At 38.6% G+C, this 26,080-nt stretch overlaps 1 protein-coding gene across 2 annotated transcripts in view; it reads left to right on the top strand.

Moving 5' to 3' along the window:
* LRRC28 (leucine rich repeat containing 28) overlaps positions 1 to 26,080 on the top strand; it is a 51,544-nt gene that overhangs the window by 1,307 nt on the left and 24,157 nt on the right. For both annotated transcript variants that reach the window (XM_088136428.1, XM_088136429.1), the window contains exons 2-5: positions 499 to 725; positions 4,556 to 4,596; positions 10,612 to 10,649; positions 12,276 to 12,413. In XM_088136428.1, the coding sequence (XP_087992554.1) occupies positions 558 to 725; positions 4,556 to 4,596; positions 10,612 to 10,649; positions 12,276 to 12,413 (385 nt within the window). In that variant the 5' untranslated portion in view covers positions 499 to 557. The remainder of the gene's footprint in view (positions 1 to 498; positions 726 to 4,555; positions 4,597 to 10,611; positions 10,650 to 12,275; positions 12,414 to 26,080) is intronic.

The raw sequence follows: 26,080 nt of genomic DNA, 5'->3' as shown, positions 1-26,080 counted from the left end.
GTTTATTCAGGGGAAAGCTAAGTGCATCTCTGTTTATATGCATGTCATAGCAAAGCAGCTTTTCAAACAGCCTTCGTTTCTTTCAAATTTTTCACCTCTGTGTGGGCATTACTTTCATACATGTATCAGTTATACTAATGTTGGGTTATAAGGTATAATAAGTTAATGACACCTGCTAATTTGACAGATATTTTCCTGCTTTTCTTATGAATAGATTTTAGTACAGTATTAGTATTGATCAATTCAGTTGGCCTGAATGTTATTGCTATTTTAGGAATATGTTAATTTTTCTATCTGAAGCGTTGCTATGCTGTTGGTTTTAGTCATTTGCTTTGTTGCTTGTTTTCTACTATTAAGAGGGTCACTGCATTTTGCTTTTGTTTTGTGACAAAGGTTGTATAGTTTTAAAAATACAAATGCTTCTGAAAAACTGCTTTTGAAAAACATTAAATTGAGAATCTTACTGGCCAAAATATTTTTCTTCTGTTTTTCTTTCAGAAATGACCAACTTTGGCCATGAATAGAGCTCTGATAAGGTGGCTGGGCCAGTATCTGCCATGGCATCAGAACTCTGTAAAACAATATCGGAGGCAAAGCTAGAAAGGCACAAGAATTTATTCTTGAACTATCGAAATCTTCATCATTTTCCTTTAGAGTTACTAAAGGATGAAGGTCTGCAGTACTTGGAGAGACTGTATATGAAAAGAAATTCCTTGACTACCTTGGTATGTCATTTAATTGTTTAATCAGCAAAATATTTGTTACTGTGTTGAATAGAATTTGTGTTTTGGAGTATCAGTTACTCCTTATGTTGGGCAAAAAAGGGTCTCTATTAGCCCTTTGAGGTAGGCCAAGTCAGGAAACAAACACTGCAACGATTATAGGAATGCCACTTTATTGTTGTAGAGTATAATAACAGAACCTGCTGATTAGATGGTTTTGATAGCATTTTAAAAAGTAGATCTGAGGTAGGCATTGTGGACCTGTTCCCACTCCCTTAACCTTGATCAAATAAACGAACTTTATATTCTTTCCTTTTACTTCTAAGAGCCTTAATCTTTAGACCATTCAAATAATGTCATAGAATTTGATTTCTTTTCCTTTCTTCTTTGTCCCTTCTCACAAGATTCTTCAAAGCTTTAACAAGCCTCTTTTGTAAATCCAATATAAAAAAATATCCAGGTCACTCTCTTGGTTTATCATTTGTTTTTCCCTTTTGATTTTTAAAAATCAACCGGTTTCTTCTGTATGTCCAGTGAGACATCCTTTTCCATGCCATTCTCGTAGGCTGTCATTTGTATATTCACTTTCAGTGCCATCTCTGTCTTATCAAACTGTGATAGAATGGTTTGGTGAAGGCCGCGCTCGGGGAGATAAGCATTGCCTTAGTCCCCAGCAGGAGCGTGGGAAGGTTAAGAAGATGAGACTGGCACTACCCTAAGGAATTCGCGGGGCTTTGCTTGCAGGCTTGAGAAGTTTAGATTCAGTCTGGCAGGATTCTGCCTTGTGTTTGGAAGCTAATAAAAGCTATCGAACTAAACCTGTACTGTCTCGTGGAGTTCTTTGGGCTGAACCTGACACAAACAAACTTGTTATGGAAGAAATGGCAGATGAGGAACATCTTTTGGACACAGTCTATCCATAACAAGCAAATATTGACATTGTTGAGATTAACTTCTGATTCCATTTTTCAAAATTGTCCTTCAGTATTTTCAATGTTATACTGTAATGTTTTGTGTCACTTTATAAGTCCCAGTTAATTAGCTGTTAATTAGGCTTGTGTATTTTTCTCCTTTAACTAAAATCTTTAGTTCCCTCTAGTGTCCAATTTTTAAAATTACTTATTTTTATTTTGTCTTGCAAAAGTCCAAATAAATCTATTTCCCACGGGAAGGATTCTTTATAATTGATTCCAAAATCTTATTCCAAATTTATCTGGGCCCTTAATCCATTTATAACTTTCTAATATCAAAGGATTGAAGGCAAAAGGAGAAGAGGACGGCAGAGGATGAGATGGTTAGATAGCATTACTGAAGCAATGAGCATGAAAATGAGCAAACTCAGGGAGGCAGTGAAGGACAGGAAGGCCTAGCGCGATATGGTTCATGGGGTCACGGAGAGTTGGACACAACTTAATGACTGAACAACAACAATATCAAAGTCTTATTTAGCTTTTTGCTGTTTATTTCAATTTTTTAAAATTCTTAAGCTTATGATTAAAATTTTCATTCATTACGGATTGAAGGCAGACTCACTGGCGTTTTCAGACTTGTCACTCCAAAGATCTCTAATAGCTTCAAAGTAGTTAACAAGCAATTTCCAAATGTGATTAGAAAAGGAAGTTTGCAAACTTGTCCTTTAAAAAGCCAACCACAGTCATGAGCAAGATGGTTATTCCCATCATCTCCCAGGGCTCAAAACCTGCTGGGGACCACTGCCTTGCTATCTCCTCATGAGGAGCAACCGTTTGGAGCGCATGTGGACAATTTCCTGTTCTCTCCTTGTCCAGAGAGGTTCTGAAGAGCTGGTCTACTCACTGGCTCTTTATTCTTCGCTCCTGTTATCTTCAGTTCACTGTTTCTTCCTCCGGAAGTCCAACAATCAAAAAAATTACAATCAAATCAGTAAAGCAACAGTTCTTAGAGTGTCGTCTGGGGTCCCCTGTGGGTTCTCGATACCCATTCAGGTGGTCTGCGAAGTCAAATAAATATCTTAACATTTCTCAGTTTTAATTTCTAAAACTGTACATATTGATATATATAACCCACATAAACCAAAGCTCTTTGGGGTCTTCAATCATTTTTTTAGAATGTAAAGGTATACTGAGACCAAAATGTTTGAGAACCACTGTAATAAACATAAAAGATAAAAATAAAAGATGGCAAGTGCAATGAAGCAGTGGGTCTCACTCTCCCTCACCAAAGGCCTGGTTGAAGAGCCAGATCTTCACAGTTCTTCTAAACAACAGCAGGGGTGGGGGGCATCCAGATCTCAGGGGGAACCTCGTTCCAGAGGGCAGGCGCTGCTACAGAGAAGGCATGCTTCTGGGGTCTGTATAGATGACATTGTTTAATCAAAGAAACCCAGAGCATGCCAATTCTGCAAGATTGAATTGGCCAAGCAGATGTTATGGGAGACTGGCAGTTTTCAACAGCAGACTTTTGTTGATGGCATTCTAATTTGAGACTTTTGAGAAAAAGAGAGAAATCTTAGCTTTTTTTTTTTTAAAACACCAGCTATACTGCCTACCTTATAAAGTCAATGAACCCTTGGCCATTCATTAGACTTCAGTTAGAAACTGTTGCTTCAGTGTGTTGAGCATTAATTCCCCAGTAGGTGGAAACCAAAACTCAGAATTCCTGAGTTTCTTGAGTGGAATCAAGGCTGAGGCACTAAGCGGATGCTTCGGGCTATGAACTGTTCTGCACATGTGTTTAGCTGAAAGAGACAGTTCTAAGGGGATTGCTTGCATTATGAATTGAAATAATTTGCCAGTAATAGCCTACCCTTCCTAGTTATTTAACCATCTGTAAATGCTGGCCACGTTTTGCATGATCTTTTGCCTTTTTGCACAGTTACATATAACTGGGGTACATGCTTTTTGTATTTTATAAGCTTCCTTGAGCAACTCCTTTTTAGAGAGGCACCTCCTCCCCATAAACATTATAGTATTGAATAAAAAGCAATAACTCATACGCTTTAACCATACTCCTTCTTGAATCCTTATCTAGTAAATTCTTCAAAATCTATCCTAGCATCAAGTTCAGCACCTTAATAAAAAGAGAGTAACTGACTGCTAGCAGTAGACTAGTAATCAGTGAGTTTATGAGTGAGAACCTGTTTCGAGTTCTGTGACGTGGCTACTGTAATGACAGCTGTTGGTTTAAAAATTGCTTTAGCAATCTTTCAAGTTCAGGAGACTTTCATCTATATGGTATATACATTAAAATAAATGGTTTCATTATTTATTGTGGCAAAATCAGGTTATTTTATATACACTAATAAAATTATAGTGGCATAAACTGCAAAAAGTTTATTCCAGAATAAATTCAATCCCTAGCTTGTGTTTTTGTTCAAGTAATTGAAATGGCATGATTGAAGTAACCAATATAATTTAATTCTGTTGATTCCTGCTGTAAGGATAACTTGAAAATATAGTTGATATTTCTAATCTTATCACTAGTTGTTGAATTTGGAAATGTTAGGATTTTGTACCATGATGTTAATTAATATTTTGACTGCTTGGTTTATTAATGTGAACCCAACTCCAGTGTTCTAGAACTGCTGGTTTCACACTAGAAGGTAACTTGCTTTCTGCTATCAAAAGACCTTTTTGACACACTGCATCTAAGTGAGGTCTATGGTTACTAGTTAGGCAAAGCTAAATAATATTCATTGCCAAATCGGGTAGGGGAACAGGTATAATAATTTGGTGTATAGCTTTAGGATTCTGGTATCCAAAGCTGCATCCTGGTTCTACCTTGAAAGTAGAACTGAATTGATGTTGAGTTTGTAAAGATGAAACTATAACTTTGTTATTATTATTTTTTTTTAGCCAGAAAATCTTGCCCAGAAACTTCCAAATCTTGTGGAACTGTAAGTGTACAGTATTATTTTTGTGGTTGTTAGTAATTATGCTGAGGTTTTTAAAAATGGCTTGAGTTATAGGAAAATATCTTAAGGGGATACAAACAGTATATTATGAGCTCTTTTTTCCTCAGTTTTACTGAAGACCTGATCTACTCAAGTTTTTAATGACCTAATTTTGTTCCTATACTGCCATTCCCCATGTCGCAGGGTGATGTTGGTGAACCTGTATATATTATCATGTGAAAGAAGAGCTAGGAAACACCATCATGCTAAATTTTTGCTGAGTGACTACATTTTATCTGCAGCAGCTTGATTATTTACTGAGGGAACTTATGAGTATAAAGTATATTGTTATACTTTCTAACAATAATACAGTTTGTAACAATAATATTCTTATCCATTATAAGGATTTAAAGTGGCATTTTACTTTGTAATAGTGTGTACTATCCCTCTTAGAATATTGTATTCTAATACGTTTTATAAGTATTCCATCATTATCTTGATAGGAGTTTCTGTGAACATGAATGTGAGTTCTTGTGCATTGGTTAAGAAACTTCTATCTAGTATGGAGCAGCATAGTTCTGTTTTTTGTATCTGACAATATGTTTCATCAGCAATGGAAATGTTGTTTGGGCACATGTATGTGGACAAGAGAAAGCCCTCCTTAGCAATTGTGCCAAAACTTTCTGGAGGACATGGTTACTTCAGCCATTAAGAGAAGGATGCTTCATTTCCAAAATGGTTCTTTGAAAGGTTTGCATTGTCCTTATCACTGGAATAGTTTTCAGCTACAGTGTCATGGCAGCAGTTCCCGTAAACCTTAGTAGCTTGAAATAACTAGAGAAGAACATCTATAACCAGGTCATATTTTATATCCTTTCCATAGTCATAGGATGTGAGCTAAATTATTTTTGCATCTTATATAGGGGCACTCTGGTCTATGCAGGCTGATCCAATATAACTAAAAAATGTAGTCTAAACTTCCACTTAAATCATCATCATCATGATCATCATAGCAGCAGCCCATGGTGAACTGTAACTTATTTATAATTTGAGTGTCTGCAGTGCAGTTAATAATTTTCGAAGGTCATTGCAGTCTGTAGCTTACTTAAGAAATAATCTTGCCTCATCTTATCTAGTGGGAATTCTGTTCTAATGAACTTGAAGTACAGCTTTCATGACAAGTTGCACGCTTTTGGCATCATGCAGTTTAAAAGATAATCTGATTAGGCCGTAAGAATCTTCTGAAGTTAATATTTGGAAGAGGGTTATTTCCAGAAGCTCTGAAAATCAGCGAGCTTGTTGACTAGATATTACATTTTCTTGTCTGAAGTATGTCCTTTTCCTGTCTAATTTACTCAATTAAGATGGTTGGAATCTCAGTGCAGAATATATTTTAATCTTGTTAATGTTTATTAGATTGTAAAACCTAAGTTGAACAGTAGAACAAAACCTAAGGAAGCTGCTAACAAGATAGATTTCTTCTAGCTGTGCCTAGGCGTTATGGTGGAGTCACAGATTTCAATCCATCGCCTCAACTTTCTTTTGGAGATTTGTTGAGAAATTGTTTCCCAGTTATAGTTAACTAAGCCTTAAAGACCATGGCATTGAAACCTTTTTCAACATGGAAACACTAATATAGCTGTCCATATTTGAGTGGCAATTTTTCCTACTTTTAAATGTTGGATAACAATATTGACCACTTAACATGCTTAATTACAGTGGGGCAAAAAAGTATTTAGTCAGCCACCAATTGTGCAAGTTCTCCCACTTAAAAAGATGAGAGAGGCCTGTAATTTTCATCATAGGTATACCTCAACTATGAGAGACAAAATGAGAAAAAAAATCCAGAAAATCACATTGTCTGATTTTTAAAGAATTTATTTGCAAATCATAGTGGAAAATAAGTATTTGGTCACCTACAAACAAGCAAGATGTCTGGCTCTCACAGACCTGTAACTACTTCTTTAAGAGGCTCCTCTGTCCTCCACCCGTTACCTGTAGTAATGGCACCTGTTTGACCTTGTTATCAGTATAAAAGACACCTGTCCACAACCTCAAACAGTCACACTCCAAACTCCACTATGGCCAAGAGCAAAGAGCTGTCGAAGGACACCAGAAACAAAATTGTAGACCTGCACCAGGCTGGGAAGACTGAATCTGCAATAGGCAAGCAGCTTGGTGTGAAGAAATCAACTGTGGGAGCAATAATTAGAAAATGGAAGACATACAAGACCACTGATAATCTCCCTCGATCTGGGGCTCCACGCAAGATCTCACCCTGTGGGGTCAAAATGATCACAAGAATGGTGAGCAAAAATCCCAGAACCACACGGGGGGACCTAGTGAATGACCTGCAGAGAGCTGGGACCAAAGTAACAAAGGCTACCATCAGTAACACCAGGGACTCAAATCCTGCAGTTCCAGATGTGTCCCCCTGCTTAAGCCGGTACATGTCTGGGCCCGTCTGAAGTTTGCTAGAGAGCATTTGGATGATCCAGAAGAGGATTGGGAGAATGTCATATGGTCAGATGAAACCAAAGTAGAACGTTTTGGTCTAAACTCAACTCGTCGTGTTTGGAGGAGAGAGAATGCTGAGTTGCATCCAAAGAACACCATACCTACTGTGAAGCATGGGGGTGGAAACATCATGCTTTGGGGCTGTTTTTCTGCAAAGGGACCAGGACGACTGATCCGTGTACAGGAAAGAATGAGTGAGGCCATGTATCGTGAGATTTTGAGTGAACACCTCCTTCCATCAGCAAGGGCATTGAAGATGAAACATGGCTGGGTCTTTCAGCATGACAATGATCCCAAACACACCGCCCAGGCAACGAAGGAGTGGCTTTGTAAGAAGCATTTCAAGGTCCTGGAGTGGCCTAGCCAGTCTCCAGATCTCAACCCCATGGAAAACCTTTGGAGGGAGTTGAAAGTCTGTGTTGCCCAGTGACAGCCCCAAAACATCACTGCTCTAGAGGAGATCTGCATGGAGGAATGGGCCAAAATACCAGCAACAGTGTGTGAAAACCTTGTGAAGACTTACAGAAAACGTTTGACCTCTGTCATTGCCAACAAAGGATATATAACAAAGTATTGAGATGAACTTTTGATATTGACCAAATACTTATTTTCCACCATGATTTGCAAATAAATTCTTTAAAAATCAGACAATGTGATTTTCTGGATTTTTCCCCCCATTTTGTCTCTCATAGTTGAGGTATACCTATGATGAAAATTACAGGCCTCTCTCATCTTTTTAAGTGGGAGAACTTGCACAATTGGTGGCTGACTAAATACTTTTTTGCCCCACTAATAGATCATCTTAGCCAGAAACAATGCAACTATAATGACACTTGCGTATCTTCATTACTCTAGGCATTGAAATGAGTGGCATAGAAAATCTAGAGCCTCAAATTAGTGGCGTCCTAAAAAAATGTTTGTATTGGATGGTCGTTAAACAGTTCTAGCCAGTATTATGGGAAAGAAGACGGCTGTCTGATCATAAATATAGGTCGGGATCCAAAGCACCTCACAAATAGTACCAGGCACTAGAGATAACTTTGTGCTACATGGCAAAAAAATGTTGGAAGTAAGAAGACTTAGAACGAGATTGCATGATGGAATGGAGCACACCCAAGCTTTTGGTTGTACTTAAAGTAGTTCTTAGTCTTAATGTGCTTGGGCTTGTCAGGAAATATGGTTGAGTCTTTTTAAAAAATAGTATCAGTTTCTCAATTTTTGTTTAATTGAAATTGACACTTGCGCTTTGTTAATGTTGCTATTAAAGCTGTGTGAAGATTGAAGGAAGTTAGAAGATAGAAGCATTTTGACAACATGTTTCTGATTTCCTGTTTTTTTTGGTTTTTTGTATACCGCCTTTAAAATGTAGATTATAATAATACTTTTTCCATGACTTTTGGAAGAGCAACTCCAATAGTTTATGGTGAATGAACTGCTCTATCACAATTCCAACCAGTCTAGTTCTGAATTAGTCACGAGAAAGAGTTGTTAACTGATACAAGAACTCAAATAGGAAGTCTGTGTTGACCTTGGCCTGGTTTCAGTCAGAGAGTAAGCAACAATGTGTGTACTTAAGATTATCTCATTTTGACTGTGCAATAGCTGTTTGACATGACTGACTAATTGTAATCTACTACCTGTAATGACAATGAGGGAATAAAAGAAACAAGTACCATACAAGTTTCTGTTGTTATACAATCTCATTTCAAAGTGGCATTCAACTAGAATATATGGATACATTCAAAACCATAAATCAAAACAAGTCTAGGAGAAGTAAGTGAAATTTTACTGATATAATTTTACATCCACCACTTTCTCTTTCTCTCCTGTTTTGAGTCTGTCATTGAAACATATATAGAAAGTCACATTTAGTAGATGTTGCATTCAGAGCATCTGGCTAATTGTTTATTTCATAAGCAATGATTTAACAAAACAGTACTAACAAGTCAATATTTTATCAGCTTGGCATGCTCAGGGTCACTCGTACCTTTGTCACCTCCTGATTAGATTACTGCAATGCGCTCTACATGGGGCTGCCCTTGAAGACAGTCTGGAAGCTGCAACTGATCCAGAATCCAGCAGCACTTGCAGTTCTGGGTGCCCTGCAATTTGCCAAGTCACACTACTGCTGCATGAGCTGCACTGGCTCCAGTTGCTTTCCAGCTACAATTCAAGGTGCTGGTTATCACCTTTAAAGGCTTACATGGTACAGGGCCAGGTTATTTGCAGGACCTCCTTTCCCCAAGGGCATCTGTCCATCCCTGTAGGTCAGATAGGGTGGGCATGTGCCTATCCTTTTAGCCTTCTGGAAGGCCATGAAGACCTGACTCTTCCCCTAAGTTTTAGGCTAGGATGGGAGTTGAGTCAGGAGACTAATAGTTTGATTGATCTGGTGCCTGGTGGGAAGAGTCCTCCCTGGGCCGATCCAGCAGTCTTTTCAAGGTCCTTTCCCAGTGCCTGAAAACTGTGAGGGTCTGGATGAGGGAGAACAGGCTTCAGCTCAAACTGGCAAGACAGAGTTGCTGGGTTTTAAGGCCCCCAAATTCTGGAGATTTTCCATCTTTATGTATGAGAGTGCACTTCTCCAGTCAGAGTTGGTGCATAATTTGGGGGTCTCCTGGATTCTCTGCTCCTGATCGAAGACCAGGTGGCAACCATGGCCAGAGAGGCTTTGCACAAGTTTGCTTTGTGCACTTAATTGCACCCATTCCTGGACTATGAGGCCTTACTCATGGTGACTCATTCCTTAATCACCTTCTGTTTGGATTAATACCCTCTACATGGGGCTGTCCTTGAAGAGCACTCAGAAGCTGCAGCTGATGCAGAATGCAGCAGCACAGGCAGTTTTTGGCATTTCTCAAGCTGCATTGGCTCCCAGTAGGCTTCAGGGTGCAGCTCAAGCTGCTGGTCATCACCTATAAAGCCCTTCCTGGCACAGGACTAGGCTACTTGCAAGTTCACCTTTCTGCTATTGTTTTTACTTGCACCAGATCTAGTAGAGAGGGCATGCACTGGGTCCCTTCTACTAAACAATGCCATCTTGTTGGACCCCAGAGTCATGCCTTCTCAGTGGCAGCACTTGCCCTGTGGAACAGCATCCCCCCAGAGATTTGGATGGCCCCAACCCTGTTAGCCTTTTGCAAGGCATTGAAGACCTGGCTGTTTCCCCAGGTATTTGAATCAGGTGGGTAGATGAACTCTGTAATTATTGATGGTGAGTGGGATCATTGTTTATCCTTGGGCGTCAGGGTATTATGTGTGGTGGGTTTGTGTGTTTTAATCCTGTAAACTGCCCAGAGTCACTTGTGTGAGATGGGTGGCTATATAAATTATATATTTAAAAAGTTATTTTCTTTTATTCCTGTTTTTATCGGTTGTCGTGTGCCACCTAGGATCGTTAAGTGAGATAGGCAGCTATATAAGTACTTTAAATAAATAAAAAACTGGTTTTATTTGCCCACTCCTGAAAGTAACAGCTGGTATATTCTATTCTTTTTCCAGATATCTCCATTCAAATAATATTGTTATTGTACCTGAAGGTAAGTGTCTAATAGGGTTCAAAACGTTATTCTTAGGTTTTAGTACAAGTTTTAAATAATGAGTTATAACACTTGAAGTGCTCTGTGGATCTGAGATAAATAAAAATGTCTGGATTTTCAGATATATCTAAACTCAATGCACTTGCTTTGCTTATAGTTAGAGTACTGGGAAGGCCAAAATACCATTAAAAACAAGTACTTCTCAATGCATCATTGGTCCACGAATTGCATTCAGCTTCAACTCAACATATGATTTTTAACCTTACTAATCATTTATAAAGCACGTCTCATGTATTTATTTATCCAACAGTCTCATGCCATGCAATTGTCTTTTGTAAACAGAAACCCTAGGAAATAAAATTTTTCCATTCACTTTTAGAGAAGGTAATGTGCCAGTATTATTGAGGGAACATTTTGGCTGAGCTGCAGTAATTTTGATTTTCTAGCATGACTTCCACAGAGTGCAGGACCATTAAGGCAAGCGGATTAAGTAGTAGTCTGTAGAATTATGGCTGGAGAACTCTTATCTTCTGGACATAAACTCACCTTTTTCATGTTATGCTTTCATATACACTAATGTACCAATGAAAATCCAAATGACTATAGTTGGTTATAATTTTTATTTTATTTTACTTGTTTAATCAATTTATGTGATTGTCCAACTTGCAAATGTGATTCTGTGCAGCCAACAACATTTTAAAACTGCACAACCAACAAATAAAAACAAAAACTAAGGACGACAAACAACTTACTATGGCAGTTGAGGACACCAGCAACCAACATACCTGGACACCCCTAACTCCCTGATCCCCACACCTGGGAAAATAGCCAGGTCTTAATGGCTTTCTGAAAGGCCAACAGGGTCACAGCTAACCTAATGTCCTGTGGTATGATATTGCAGAGGGAATATAATTTTGTCCCTTCAAAATTCTTACTATGTACAGTGGTACCTCGGGATACGAACTTAATCCGTTCCGTGACTCTGGTTGCAACTCGAGTTGGTCTCAAGTCAAGGTAAAGTTTCCCATAGGGTTCAATGTAAATCTGGTTAATCCGTTCCGCCCTCTGAATTTGGTCGCAACCCGAGGCGAATTTCCCCATAGGGTTCAATGTAAATCCGGTTAATCCATTCCGCCCTCCGCCCGAATTTGGTCGCAACCTGAGGCAATTTCCTCTTCAGAGCCTGACTCCCGCCAAGCCTGCTCTGCATTTTCTTTGGAGCCATGCTAACACGCACACCAAAAACCTTCACAAAACACCGCAAAACACACCACGAGCCTCACCGAACATCTCCTTGCTACCGCGACCTCGCCCACAGGAAGCCGCGACTGCATGACAGCAGGGAAAATGGCCGCGGATCCGGTTCGTAAGTAGAGGCAAGTTCATAACCCGAGGTAAAATTTTCCTGCCGAAGCTGGTCGTAACCCGAAATGTTCGTTAGTAGAGGCGTTCGTATCCCGAGGTACCACTGTACCTGGTGAAGTAGACTTATGCACGAAAGGCTATGCAGGAATAAATGTGTTAATCTAAGGTACAGCAAGATTTCTTGTGCTTTAGGAATAAGCTATTATGGAAAAATTTAATTCTATTCTTGAATTAAATTTATTACTTTTTTTTTCCTTAAAGCAATTGGCTCCTTGGTTAAGCTGCAGTTTCTGGACTTGAGTGACAATGCTCTTGAAATTGTATGTCCAGAGATTGGTCGCTTGCGATCTCTACGTCACCTTCGATTAGCTCATAATCAGCTAAAATATTTGCCAGCAGGTAAGGCATAAGAAGCCTTCTGACTCATGTATACAATTTTTGACCTGTTATGCAATATTTGAATTCTGTTAAATAATATTAGTCAAGTGTTCTTAATGTACTCCTTCTTCTACTAATGTATGCATTATTGCTGATTTAAAATTAAACGCTTAAATTATTAAAAATGCATTAAGTTTGCTGAAGGCAGATTGCATATCACAATAGTTATTGAGCTTACCAATCTTTATTCCATTCTACATCACTTCCCATGTACCAAATAATGTGCCACAAACCAGCTACTTTTTAAGGTATTAATTTGGGGCAGGAATATAATTTCATTGCCATTTATTAATATTGTCTTGCTGGAATTAAAGTAAGAAAAATATAGATGAAAGCAGCCCAGCCTGATCATGCTTACCTGGAATCATTCTTAGTAATGTTTACCTCAGAACACAGTGTAATCTTAAGCAAATTTTCATGAGAAAAGTTCTTTTATTTTCTGTAAAGTGGCAAGAACTCTGTAGTAAATGCTGAACCTTAACAGACTACTTCTGCTAACAGTTTGCCGGAATATAGAAATCCAAACGGGCAGTGGCTATAATTGAAAATGTCAAATGGTGGACATTCCATAAAGCCAGAAGCATCTTCTGACTGAAAGTTGCCAAAAATGTTCATTGATGTTTTCAAAATATTTAATTCAAAAGTGAGTATCTGGATATGATTAAGTTTCTTAAAATTCATGCTGGATTCCCACAGTATAAATTAAGGTTTGTTCAAGCAAAATGTAACATTTTTCTGAAGACCTCAGGGCGTGGCTTTTACAGATTCCAGAGTGGGAGCATTCAAAAGAGATATATTAAAGGATGATTGACTATGTGTCTATCAAGCTTTACTTAGGAAAAAGCCTTCTCTGTATAAAGATGCTACCTTATTTTATCCTCCATTTATATAAAAGATGGGACGTTAAACCTTTTCTTCCTATATGTTGAAATCTTTAGGTATGTGATATTTCCATTAAAGTCTCTGCTGATATTGAACTGCTGATGAAAAATAAGATTGCCTGAGGTCCCCCAGCTTTTCCCCCAAAAGCTATATACATATTCATCCTCCCCTGCTTGTAATAATTTGTCTCTGCTAGGAAATGGGCCTTCAGACTTGTTTCCCTGAGTCTTCTATAGAGCACTTCCTGGCATTGCTTTGCCAGCACTTCCCGGGCAGGCTTCATGGTTGCAGATCTTCACTTGTAATCCCTCTTAAGGAGATTCTATTATTCTCAAAATTGTGAGTAGGATGGTTAGTAAGTAACTGGACATCCTTTGCATTCCGTTCTAGCAAAGAGCTTGTAGAGGACTTGACAGGATGCAGCTTTTCACTATAGTATCGTCACCATTGCCGTGAGCAAGGACGTGATTTCATGAAGAGTATATCTTTAGAATTTAGGTTGTATCTGTTTTAAATATCTTCTCAGGGTGTATTTTTTTGGTCCAGTGGATAATTTTGGGAGGCCATTGCAGTGATGCTGCTGAATCTTAGATCTGATGATCTCCAGATGTGTTTAAATTTGATTCCCATAGAACTGCTTATTTTTAATCATGAAGGATTTGCTGAAATTGGATAGAACTTTCAACAATGAAAGAAGAGCTTGGTAGTTTTTGCCGTGAATCAAAACGTACCATCCAACTGAAGCAGCTCCAGAAAGAAATTAGGAGCCCCAAAACTAGCTAGGGAGCCATAAAAGACTGAAAGAAAGCTAAAGGAGCAGAGACCTTTGAACACTGTACTCAGGAACAGCAGGCAGGAAGAGAAAACATTGTTTCAAAATTAGCTGATTAAAGGAACAGCTACAAGTGGGGACATGAAGAAACTATTTATTATTTAAATTTGTTATGGTTGCCCACTGCAGCAGATTCTGGGCAGCTTACAAAATACAAAAACATAGTAAAAACATAAAACAACACAGACAGCCCAGACTAAAGCAGCCATAACAATAACAAGAAATCAAATAGTGCCCCCACAAACACACTAACCCCAGACCTGAGAACAGAGTCATTCTTAAGGGCTTTCCAGAACCCCAGGAGAGAGGGTGTGATCTGTATCTTGGGGTGCAGGGGCTGTGACAGAGAAGGCATGCCTCCTCAGTCCTGCAAGATAACATTTAATATGAGGGGACCTGGAGTTCACCTAAGCAGGCAGAAACAATTGGAGATCTCCAGGCCCTATGCCACGAAGGGCTTTATAGGTGACAACCAGCATCTTGTTCCCAGAAGCTGATTGGCAACTAATGTGGCTCACGTAGCAGCGATGACACATGGGCATAATTAAAAGGGCCTGTTACTGCTTGCATCGCTGCCTTTTGAACCACCTATTGCTTCCAGCTGGTCTTCAGGGGCAGCCCCATGTACAGCGCATTGCAATAATCCCCTCATGAATAAATGTCTGAAGGGCCTCCTGGTTGATACAGCTGTCACGCAAGGTGAACATATGCAAAGGCCTTCCTTGCCACAGCTGCCACCTGCTGTCCAAGCAGTAGCTGTGAGTGCAAAAGGACCCCCAGCTTGCATGGTGTGAGGGTATTTAGTGAGACATGTCATCCTGCCACCAATAGGATTGGAAAATCTGGTGGACTGATTTCAGTCCACAAACCAGAGTGGCCAAATCATACTATATTGCAAATGAGCTATTCATAGAATTAAACTGTGGTTAACCCCAAACTGGTTTTTAAGTATTACTTTTCAATTATACTCTAAATATAGCAATAAACAACAGTTAAGTTGTGATATATCCTGAGTAAATATATAAATTTAGTGAACACTATATTAGTACACATAACAATGTTTATAAATATGAAAAAGAACTACGCTTAATGCATCTATAATGTAAGTATGAAAATACATTCATCTGCAACAGACATCAAATACATTTGACCATCATTTAATTCTCCAGTGTCCAATAATGTCATAATTTTTACATTTGTTTATAGAAATTCTGGAAACCGGCTTCTCTACCAAATAAAGTCAAATGTTGGTTCACTGGTATACAGAAGTATTTATTGTCCTGCCGTTGAAGACCACCCAGGAACTTCAGCTGGTCCAGAATTCGGCAGCTGAAGCGCGTATTGGTCAGTCATGGTACTGCCATGGCACACTGTTGCTGCAGGAACTGTACTGTTTGCCAGTGGGTTTCCAAGAACAATTCAAGGTGCCTTCTGTGGCTCAGGGCCAGCGTATCTAAGAGATTGCCTTTCCCAAATAGTCTCTGCTTGTCCATTCCAGATGGCCAGAGAGCACTTACCATGTGTCCCCAGGAGATGTGGTGGGAGAAGGCCCAAAAGCATTGTGTGGTAGCTCCTATCCAATGGAACAAGTTCCCTTTGAGGTGAGGAGGGCCCCCACCTTCAGGACCTTCAGAAGGTAGATTAAAACAGTACAGTGGTACCTCGGTTCACAAACTTAATGCGTTCCACGGTTCTGGTCGCGAACCAAATTGGTCACCAGTCGAATCAAATTTCCCCATAAGGTTCAGTGTAAATAAGGTTAATCCGTTCTGAACCATATGTATTTCTTTTTTTAACCACAAAAATATGAAACTACAGTACAGTACAGTATGAAGAGAGAGAACACTAACCTTGCTTGAGGCGACACCAAAAAGCTTCACAGCATGTGTCTGTCTGCGACCGCGATCTCACCTAAAGGAAGCCATGACCATGTGTCAGAGCAGGGAAGATGGCCGCGGGTTGTGTTCGTCACCCGATGCGGAGTTTGCGAACGGAAGCAAAAATTTGCAAATGCTGCTGTTTGCGAACCGAATTGTTCGTGAACAGAAGCGTTCGTGAACCGAGGTATTACTGTATCTTCCAGAAGACTTCAAGGGCTGACTGGGAAGCTACTGGCACCTAGGTCTGCTGTATCAGTTTAATTATTAATATAGTTGTGTTATTTATTGTTGTGTATATTATTTGAAGCGGTAGATAAATTGTGCAATTAAATAAAGAGAAATAATTAAAAGGCTCTTACCAAGAGAAGCTGTTTTACTAGGAAAGGGATCATATATTAATTTTGAACTCCTACCACATTTTGGCATGCCTTCAACATGAGTGTTCTCTCTGATAAACGTAAAGACAGCCAGTAATTAGATCATAGGATTTGGCATCTGAGATATTGCATTAGTTCCAGGTCCTCCTGTTGAATCAGCATGACATCTTTTTACCTATCTCTGAAAAGTTACATGAACTCTATACACCCCACAATTTTTAAAAATTTTAAATTGTTAAGTTTGCTGATTAGAATGGGGAAGGAAATTAAAGTTCACCAAACTTAAAACAGTGATTATCCGTGTGTGTGTGTGTGTGTGTGTGTGTGTGTGTGTGTGTAAAAATTTTTTTGGAAAGTAATCCACAATACTTTTTTTTTCTTGTTCCTGATTATAATGCTTGTAGGGACAGTAATTAATTAAATCAACCAAAAGACTCCAGTAATATTGTTACTTGGAAACTGTGAGCTGTTCCCAGTGAGGGAACCATTTCAAGCCATCATTGGTCATACCAGGAAGTTTTTCTAAATATGGGAATATTTATGGTGCTCTTTGGTGCCCTTTGACTTTCTCTTGGCATAAAGGACCAAATGATTTTGAATAAGAAGTTGGAAATTATTACCTTAAGGAACAAATATTTGCTTAACTTTCTCAATCTTTCACTGAAGGTTATTGATGGCAAGTAGCTTCTACTAACTCTGCTGTTTTTTTTTCTCCCAAATATTGAGATTGCTAAGACATATGTTTACAGCAGTTAATTGTTTTAGAATTTAACCAAACCTAAATGGAGAACATTCTTATTCAAAAATTCCTTTTTAGATATCATATACTGTACAATTTGAACTAAATGCAGCAGTTTTTGTGGCCAAAACCATGACATGACATGTAATTTCAGCAAATCCTGAGTAAGAAGTAGTTCAGTAATAAAAGCTCAGCGTGATCTAAGATTTGCAGTTCAGGCTTGCAATTACTGAATTTACATCACAAAAATAATAATTTGGGACCCAGGTAATGATCTTTTCCAAATTTTTATTAGAGAAAATTAAAATGTTGCCAAATTTCAAGAACCCTTTCTCATCAACACTGTTTTGTGAAGCTGTAGTTGCTTATAGCAAAAGTGTCATGCTACAGTTCTCTTATTTTTCTTGATGAACTAACACAACTGCCTTCAACTCCTCCATTTTATAAATGTTTCTACCATTAGGATTCATTGCAGATAATAAGCCTTTGGCTGTTTGTGGTATATCCTCGATGACTCTCTTTATTTACAGGATTCTTGTATCACTTTCCAAGTTAGGTTACCAAAGCAGTATGTAAAATTATTAAAATCAGTGTTCAGCAATGTTGAAATTGCTTAATGTGGGTCTTAAATAATGTTGTAAGTGTGTATGTATTTCCACATACCCCACACTCCAACTTTCATAGCATTCTGTGTTTTGGGATGCGGTGTCTGGCTATAATGACTTTAGAAGGAGTTAACACACATTCGCAGCATCTGATGGCTATGTGCAATATCCATGTTAAGAATCCTATCAGTTATTGAGGACAACAGGAGAAGGCTGTGACTGTTGTATCTGATTGTGAAATTCCCATAAGCATCTAGATAAGAATTAAGTTGGCATATTGTATGAGCTTTTGGACACCTAATGTTCTATTCAGCCATTTCATCCTTATATAGTGCTTGAAGTAGCTACTTGGATATATCTTTTGGTTGCATTTCTTTTTATAAACCTTGGGATTGACTTTGATTTTGAATCCTTGGCATTGCTTGTTGTAGTTCTAGATATGTTTCTGTCTTACCCCATTTTATATAGGGTGGGCTGGATTCACTGGAAGGATCGAGAGCATTGGAGTTTCCTCAGGAGGAGGCAATTTTTACCCATTTCTCTTTCCAGGGTGTTTCTCATGGGATTTCTGGTTTATCCCCCAACCACCCAGAGCAAATTTTGTGAGGTACAGAATATTATAGAAGAAAAAATGAAATGTCTCTTTTCTTGATCTGGCAGGAATCCACAAAGCATGAAGTTCCATTTTGCTGGTATTATCATTCTGTCAAAGCTCAGATTCTAATCAGTGCAATTTTAAAACATATAAAAGTCGCAGCAGCTTAAGCTGTAGCCTTGTGTTGATGTTTTAAGCTCCATTGTTGCAGAAGTTGGACCCCTGTCAAGAGTTTTCTTTTTCTACAATAAGTTTTTTTTTTAATCTCTGGAACTGCTTTTGGCACCTAGGTCTTATTAACATGTACCTGTTATTCTTTAGAAGTACAGTAAATGATGGATAATTTTTTAATGTCTGACAAGATTTGTAGGTTCTACATTTTTTTGTATTAGACATTTGTGACTTATAAAAGTTACAAGTTGTAGCATCATGTAATATTTAATTAAAACTAGCTAAGTTTACTCAGCTAACATTTGGCATTAATTATAGATTTAGTAATTGAAAAGCTTCATGTTTTGCCAACTTTCATGGTAAATGAATTAAACAGCTTTGGCAATGACTACCATGGTAAATTTCCTCTCAAAATATCATTTGTATTGCGGTCTAAAGAAAGGCTAGGAAAATCATTCTGAAGTGGCATATTTGAAATACTTTCAGCCTTATTAGCTAAGAGTACATGGTCATACCCCCAGTGTCTGGGCCTTCAAAGAACAGTGTTGATGTTAATGGTTGCTGTTGCACGTTACCTTCTGGATCTTCTGAATTTGGTAGGTGAAGAAACCAACATTTGTGCTGCTTTCTATATTCCAAGTACAATTTTGTCAAAAAAAATCAACCAAGGGCAGTATGCTGTCATATGTCCTGGATCATAGGTTGGCATGCTGGGTGCTTTAATATGTTGCGTAAAACCATTTTCACCATCTCATGCTTAAATATCAAGTTTCTCCTAATATACTTGGTTTTATAACAGTGTTTAAATGTATTGATAATTCGTTTAAACAAATAGCTATATGCTGGCGAAACATTAGGAAACAAAACTTCCAGAACACGGCCACACAGCCCGGAAGACCCACACCAGCCATCGCATTCCAGCCGTGAAAGCCTTCGACAATACATCTAGCTATATATTTACAAGAAATGCCTTACAGGTATTAGTGAGTAAAATTAATAAAGTTTCCCGGGCTAGCTTGGTTTTGTCTCATTTTAGTATCATGTTGATTGTTCAGTGGGACGTTAAGATATGGTGTAGTGGTTAGGGCGTCAGGCTAGAAAGTTGGAGACTCTTGAGTTCTACTCCTGCCTTAGGCACGAAGCCAGCTGGGTGACCTTGGGCCACTCATTCTCTGTCAGCTCCAGGAAGGAGGCAATGGCAAAGCACTTCCAAAATCTTGCTGTGAAAACTGCAGGAACTTCTCCAGGCAGTTGCCAGGAGTCAACACTGACTCAAAGGCACACACACACAAGAAATGGATGTATCTTTTTTGTCACTATGAACATTTATAAAATTACTTAGGAGTGATAATTGATTTCCAGCTAATTGTTTTACTTCACAATTTTCATTGCTACTTTGGAGTCATTTAATGGGTTGACAATGAAGCATTTTTCCCCTTTCCTTTTGGTTTCCCAAAATATATGTGTGTTTACTATTATGACATGACTTCATTTCCTATTCTAAAATTCCTTAGTACCTTATTATTTCTGGAGAAAGCTCTGACAATGAAAAAAAATAGCACTTAACAACCTCTTTTCCTTTTTTGGCTAAGCTAGTCAATTTTCCATTGCTTTTCAAAAAGCATAGCATACCTTTTTATACTCCTGTTGTAGCATTTGGCAGTGAAATAAAACACCAATCACAAAGTCAAATATGTAGTTTCGGTACTGTGATACAGGTAGTCTTTGGGGGAGAAACACTTAGCTACTAGCCTTTTAATAATGTTGTTTTATGTCATGGTCTTCCAATATAATTGCATGCATCAATAAAGATTATTTCCTGGAAGGGTCCTAACTTACAAGACAAGATGTAAACCAGTGACGCTGACCCTTTCTATTTCTTAATAGGCATTCTGGTTTCCTAATTTAGTAACAAGCAGCCAAATCTGTGCAACAGGACGAGTTTGGTATGCCAGGCACGTTTCCAGGAGGATCATGTTTGAAAGTGAATGAACTTGCAGAGATGTGAGGAAAACAGTTACTTGAGTAGCTTACCTTTCACCCGTTCCCTGTGGTGTTAGCATGTAAATAAAGCAGGTTGTTTTAAACATGAGTGGTTGCTTTCACAGATCAAGCTCTTCCTGGCTGCATATTAACTCTTTGCAGAATAACATGGTGAGAAAAAGGCTTGAATGAAAAAAGCCAGCTTCAGTGCTATTTGACTAGAACAATAACAACATTTGCAGGAATATTTTTTAAAATGTGTTTTGATTAGAGCCCTAGTTACCTTTCCTGCTTGGTTTTCAGTGCTGTAAGTAAATTCTAGGGATGCTGTAGGCAACATAAAATTTGTTCCTCTTGTGTTTTGGCTCTAGGGCCCATCAGGTTCACCTTGACTCCCAGGGTCTTCATGGGCATGTCTGCGAAGTTGTCTTGGCAACCATGTGTAAATGTTCTGCTATTGCCTTCTTCTGGGATGTTCTTCCAAAGTCCCAACCTAACTTACAGCCCAGGGTTCCCTGAAGTTCTTCATCCAAATCCCGAACGGGCTCAGTGCAACCAACCTTCCAAAGTAGCTGTTCTGCTATCTTGTTTGTCAATTTCTATCCCACTATATAGTGCCAGCTGATCCAAAATACCATTTGAATGCCTTGCTGGGGAATTGCTTGTCTTTTTTTGCCCAGTTTGTCTGATTTTGTTCTACAGCTTCTACAGATAACAGGCATAGGAATACCATACAGTGTGTGTCTTGAAATAGTAATAGATCAAAATGGGTAGTAAAATCAGCAGGCCTGAGTACAACATTAGAAGCAGTTCCTGTTGATTTGTAAGAGCTGGTTCTCAGGTGGACAAAGATGCATGCAACTGTTGTGTGAATAATCAATAGCAGCAGACTACCCTTTTTTTGGAGAAGAGACCTGCCTTCTTTCTAACGTGCCATAAGGCTGAGAAAGAGAAAGAAAACTGCCATCCAATATAAACTCCCAGAATTTTCTCTACTTTCCCAAAGTATCCTTCATATTTCTTCTGGGCAGGAAGGCAAATTTCCAAAGAAAGCGTTGCAGCCACCTATTTCTTTTTCAAGGAATTGATATGGGGCTTATGTATTATTATGTATGCATTCTTGGTAAGAAGTTGATGTACAGACAAGTGCTTTATATTGCCATTTGTTTCAGGTGTATTTTTTAAATTAAAACTGCAGATTAAAATAGGGATTCAGGTATCAGGAGATATATCCAGAGGCTCAGAGATACAGCAACCCCTGGTTGGCCTTAATAATTAGTCCGGATGTTGTGCAGAAAGTTGAAAACCATATATGCTTCTTTCACAGTTTACTCTGGAAGAGAAAAATGCTTTCATATTTGATATTAAACTTTTAAAATCTTTTATGGTCAAACTTGAATGCTTTGATCTTCCAGAGTATTTCTTACCATCTAATTCTAAATTTATGACAAAAGCATCCATTGGTTTTTCTAACAGATTTAAGGTAGCTTTATAGGCGTCAGTATCCAAAGCAGTTTTCTGCAAAATAATGTGTTGGTGAAATTATTCTAAAGATCTTGAATAGAATGTTTCTTTTCCCATGTTGTATTCTATCCCCTGTATTTTAAAGCTTTATTTGAATTGTTGCATGTCACATTTAAAATTAAGGATTTAATTTTAATTTAATTAGCCAAATGTACCCCTTTTTGTAGCTGCCATTCCATTCTGTGGAAGGAATGGAGAATTTTCACCCTTGATGTGGCATACCCGTACTGAGCCAGAGGCCAAAAAGCTAGCAGCAAAAGGGGCATCATTAAAATTATAGTTAACTTGGAAGAATATTAACTTGTCCTGGTTTCTTTGATCATTTTCTTAGAATACTGTGACAGAACTCAGATAAAGAGCTCCAGATTACAGCTTTAAAATAACGCCCCAGTGCTGTCTTACAAAACAGATATGTTGATGACAATTAATTATATCTAAACATGAAGGCTTGATTTGTTGTTCTTAGGGATGTCTTCTTTTCAGTGGTGATTTTGTAGTAAGCCAGACGAAGGAAGGTTTTCCTCTTCCCTTGTCACCTAGGAACTGTTCCCGCAGTAAGCTGCAGTAGATTGTACAAAAAAATCCAGGGCTAAGTGTGTAATACTTTTCCTCAAACTGTGTAAGAACCGCGGTACTCAGTTCCCAATGAAAGCAACTCCCATTGAAACCAATGCAGGGTCAAAGAAAAGTTCATTTATTGGAAAGTGGTGCACAGCTCTAAAGCATTGCTGGAACTGAGTCCCGAGGTTCTGACAAACTGCTTTTTTTCCAAGTGGTCATAAACTGAAAAACTAGGGTTAGAGGACTGTGTTTTTTGCCCTTATCTCGGTTCTTTTTTCTGCTGTGTCATTTCTTCATCATCATGTCATGTCATCATGTCATGATGAGCAGAGTCTGTGTTATATATCTTTGCACATAAACAGGATCTGGGAGCCTTGTTGGCAAAAACTGGATAAAAATTTTTAAACTTACAGAACTATGTTACATTTTTGACAAGGGCATTTAAACAAATGCACCTGAAAAAACATTTACATTCAGCATGGCTTGTCATGCTTTGCTTCAGAGAGAGAGAAAGAGAATAATCCTCTTTGCATAGTGAGGTTAAACTTGCACTGGAAAGTGAAGGAACTTTGTGAATTAAATATGAGATCTCTTGCTAGTTTACTCTATGTATCCTTCGGACCACAAAACACTAATTGTCCTGTTAAGGAAATGCAGAAATGAAGAACAGTTTGGATCAGAAGAGTTGAGAGGAGGGTGAGTCTCTAGAGCAGGATTTCTGCCTGAAATGGTATAAGCCTACATATCTCCCTATAAGTTTCTCCCAGTGCAGGAGCCTTTCCTGCAGCCTACAGTGTCATTTATAGATCTGTGATTGGGAGAATTATGCATTGATTAGTACAGTGTTTCTCAACCTTGGCAGCTTTCAGAGGGGCGGACTTCAACTCCCAGAATTCCTCAGCCAGCCTTGCTGGCTGGGGAATTCTGGGAGTTGAAGTCCGCCCCTCTGAAAGCTGCCAAGGTTGAGAAACCCTGGATTAGTGTTTCCTCAGAAGTTTCTGCAGACTTGAAATATTAACTCTCATTATCACATATATATATCTGCTGCTGAGTCAGTATGGAATTAATCCTTCTCTGGCTTCTTTCACATTCAGAACAGGAAATTATATTCCTATTATTTCCTCCAGTTGAAAAAAAAAACAAAGGGGGATTAATTTATTTACCATTTTTCTTAGTAATTTTCCTATTCTATTTGTCTTGTGATTGTTAAGGAACGTAGATCTATGTAGCCATCATCCAACATGTTATGATTAGTCAGATATTGGAAATATTTCATTTGGGGTGTTATTCAAATACAGTAATAACTGAATAAGAATCAGCGGCGTGCATATTTTAAAAATTCTATTTATGCAGTTTATCTACCATGTCAATCCGGGTGATGTACAGATATTCATAAGAAAAAACTGCAGTACTGTAATAACAGAGCAGAGTATGTTAGAGAGAGAGAGAGATCCTGTACCAAATGGATGAACCCATTGTGTTCAGTGAGTTTTTACAATGGATGTGGACCCTTAACACTTTTTCAGAGATGTAAATTTCCTTGTGATTCTGGTCAATGTTTTCTCTATTACAGAATCTAAAAGTTGCCATTCATTCAGATTCACTGACAGGATGACAAGAGCAAAATGTATAGCTAAGAATGAAGCACAATGTTTATTGACAAATCCTACCTTTTTTTTCCTCATACAAATGCATGGAGAATGGAAGTATTGCTTCCTAAAGTGCTGTTAACATTAAAGCATTTTTGTTGTGGGGGAAACATAATTCTGCTGAGATATTAAAACAGTTTCACCTGTAAAATCAAAAGGTTGGAGAGAGAATAATAGAGAGGGAAAACGGGGATGATGAAAATGCTGACAGGGGTGAGATTGGGAACTTTGTCGTACCAAGAGAGTCTTATCTAATTTTATAAAAATATTTGAATTCAGGAAAGGTTGTGTTGGTCACCTACTTCACCATCCCTTCAGAAATGCTAATCAACTGAAGCTGTAAAGTTTTTTAATCTCTGGCTGACGTGTAAAGCCATGTGCACTTCTTCAATTTTCCTTTCAAGCATTAGCTTTATCAATGGGCTGTTGGCTTTTATGGCTAGATTAGCTATAAAATGTAATTTACCAGCAAACATAATTGTTTAGAAACTTAATTACTGTCGTGTTCAAACATGAATGCTATTGCTTTGGACACTTTTTGACGCAGTGAATAAGGAACACAAGACAATAATAGGACTTATTGAAATTTGGATAAAACAGAGGGCAGGAACCAGACACAGGTTTCAGAGATGCTTTGCATGGAGCCTGAAATCTGAATCAAGATAAGCCTAGGCCACAACATCTTGCTTGAGGAGCTAGGTTCGGTAACTTAGAAAAGCGGAATCAGTTTCATTTAGGCTGGTGTGGGTCTTCTGGGCTGTGTGGCTATGTTCTGGAAGTTTTGTTTCCTAACGTTTTGCCAGCATCTGTGACCGGCATCTTCAGAGGGCAGGAGCACAGACAGGAGCAATTCTCTCTGTGCCCAGAACTGCTCCTGTCTGTGCTCCTGCCCTCTGAAGATGCCGGTCACAGATGCTGGCGAAATGTTAGGAAACAAAACTTCCAGAACATGGCCACACAGCCCGGAAGACCCACACCAGCCATTGTATTCCGGCCGTGAAAGCCTTCGACAATACAGTTTCAGTTAGCTTTGTTAATTAATTGACAGCTCATTTTGTTTTAGCATTATATAATTTTCAAGAGCCAGTTTGGTGTAGTGTTAAGTCATCAGGCTAGAAACCAAGAGACCATGAGTTCTAGTCCCATTTAGGGCACGAAGCAGCTGGGTGACCTTGAGCCGGACACTTTCAGCCTTAGGAAGGAGACAATGGCAAACCACATCTGAAAAACCTTGCCAATAAAACTGCAGGGACTAGTCCAGACAGTCGCCAGGAGTCAAAAATTGACTCAAAGGCACACCCACATTCAAACACACATACCCAATTTTGATTTTTATTACTAATTTTTACTCAAAAACTTCTGAGACTCTGGTTGAAAGGTGCAGTCTGATCTAAGGAAGCAAATAAGGTTGAATTTATGCAAGAAGAGAATACTTGGATTGGACAAATTTATGATTTAATTGCTTACAGGAAAATTCAGATATAAGAAGCCAAGTGAAAAGCACAGATCAAAAAGATTAATAAAGTTTTGGAGTGTTAGTTCACTTAGGGTCAGCTTCAATTGTTACACCATAAGACATAATCAACAGCCAGTAAAAATCCAAAGAGATGCAACACATGGAAGTGACATCAATTAAATGGCCAACCCAATCATGAGTTGTCATATCTAGGTCACTGAAAGGGCCCCCAGACTTTCACCTGTTGCTCAAGAAGGACCTGCAAGGAGCCCCAGATCACAGACCTGCTCCTTGCAAGAGAGTGCAGTTCCATCTAGGGTCAAGGTTGGAGTTGAGATCAAGCCAGTTTGATGATGGCAAAGAACAATTAATTT

The sequence above is a fragment of the Python bivittatus genome, unplaced genomic scaffold (genome assembly GCF_059951505.1).
Source record: "Python bivittatus isolate LINGU-HERP-01145 unplaced genomic scaffold, Pbiv_v1 ctg000140_np1212, whole genome shotgun sequence".
Lineage (NCBI taxonomy): Eukaryota > Metazoa > Chordata > Lepidosauria > Squamata > Pythonidae > Python > Python bivittatus.
This window is presented reverse-complemented; position numbering and strand designations above follow the sequence as displayed.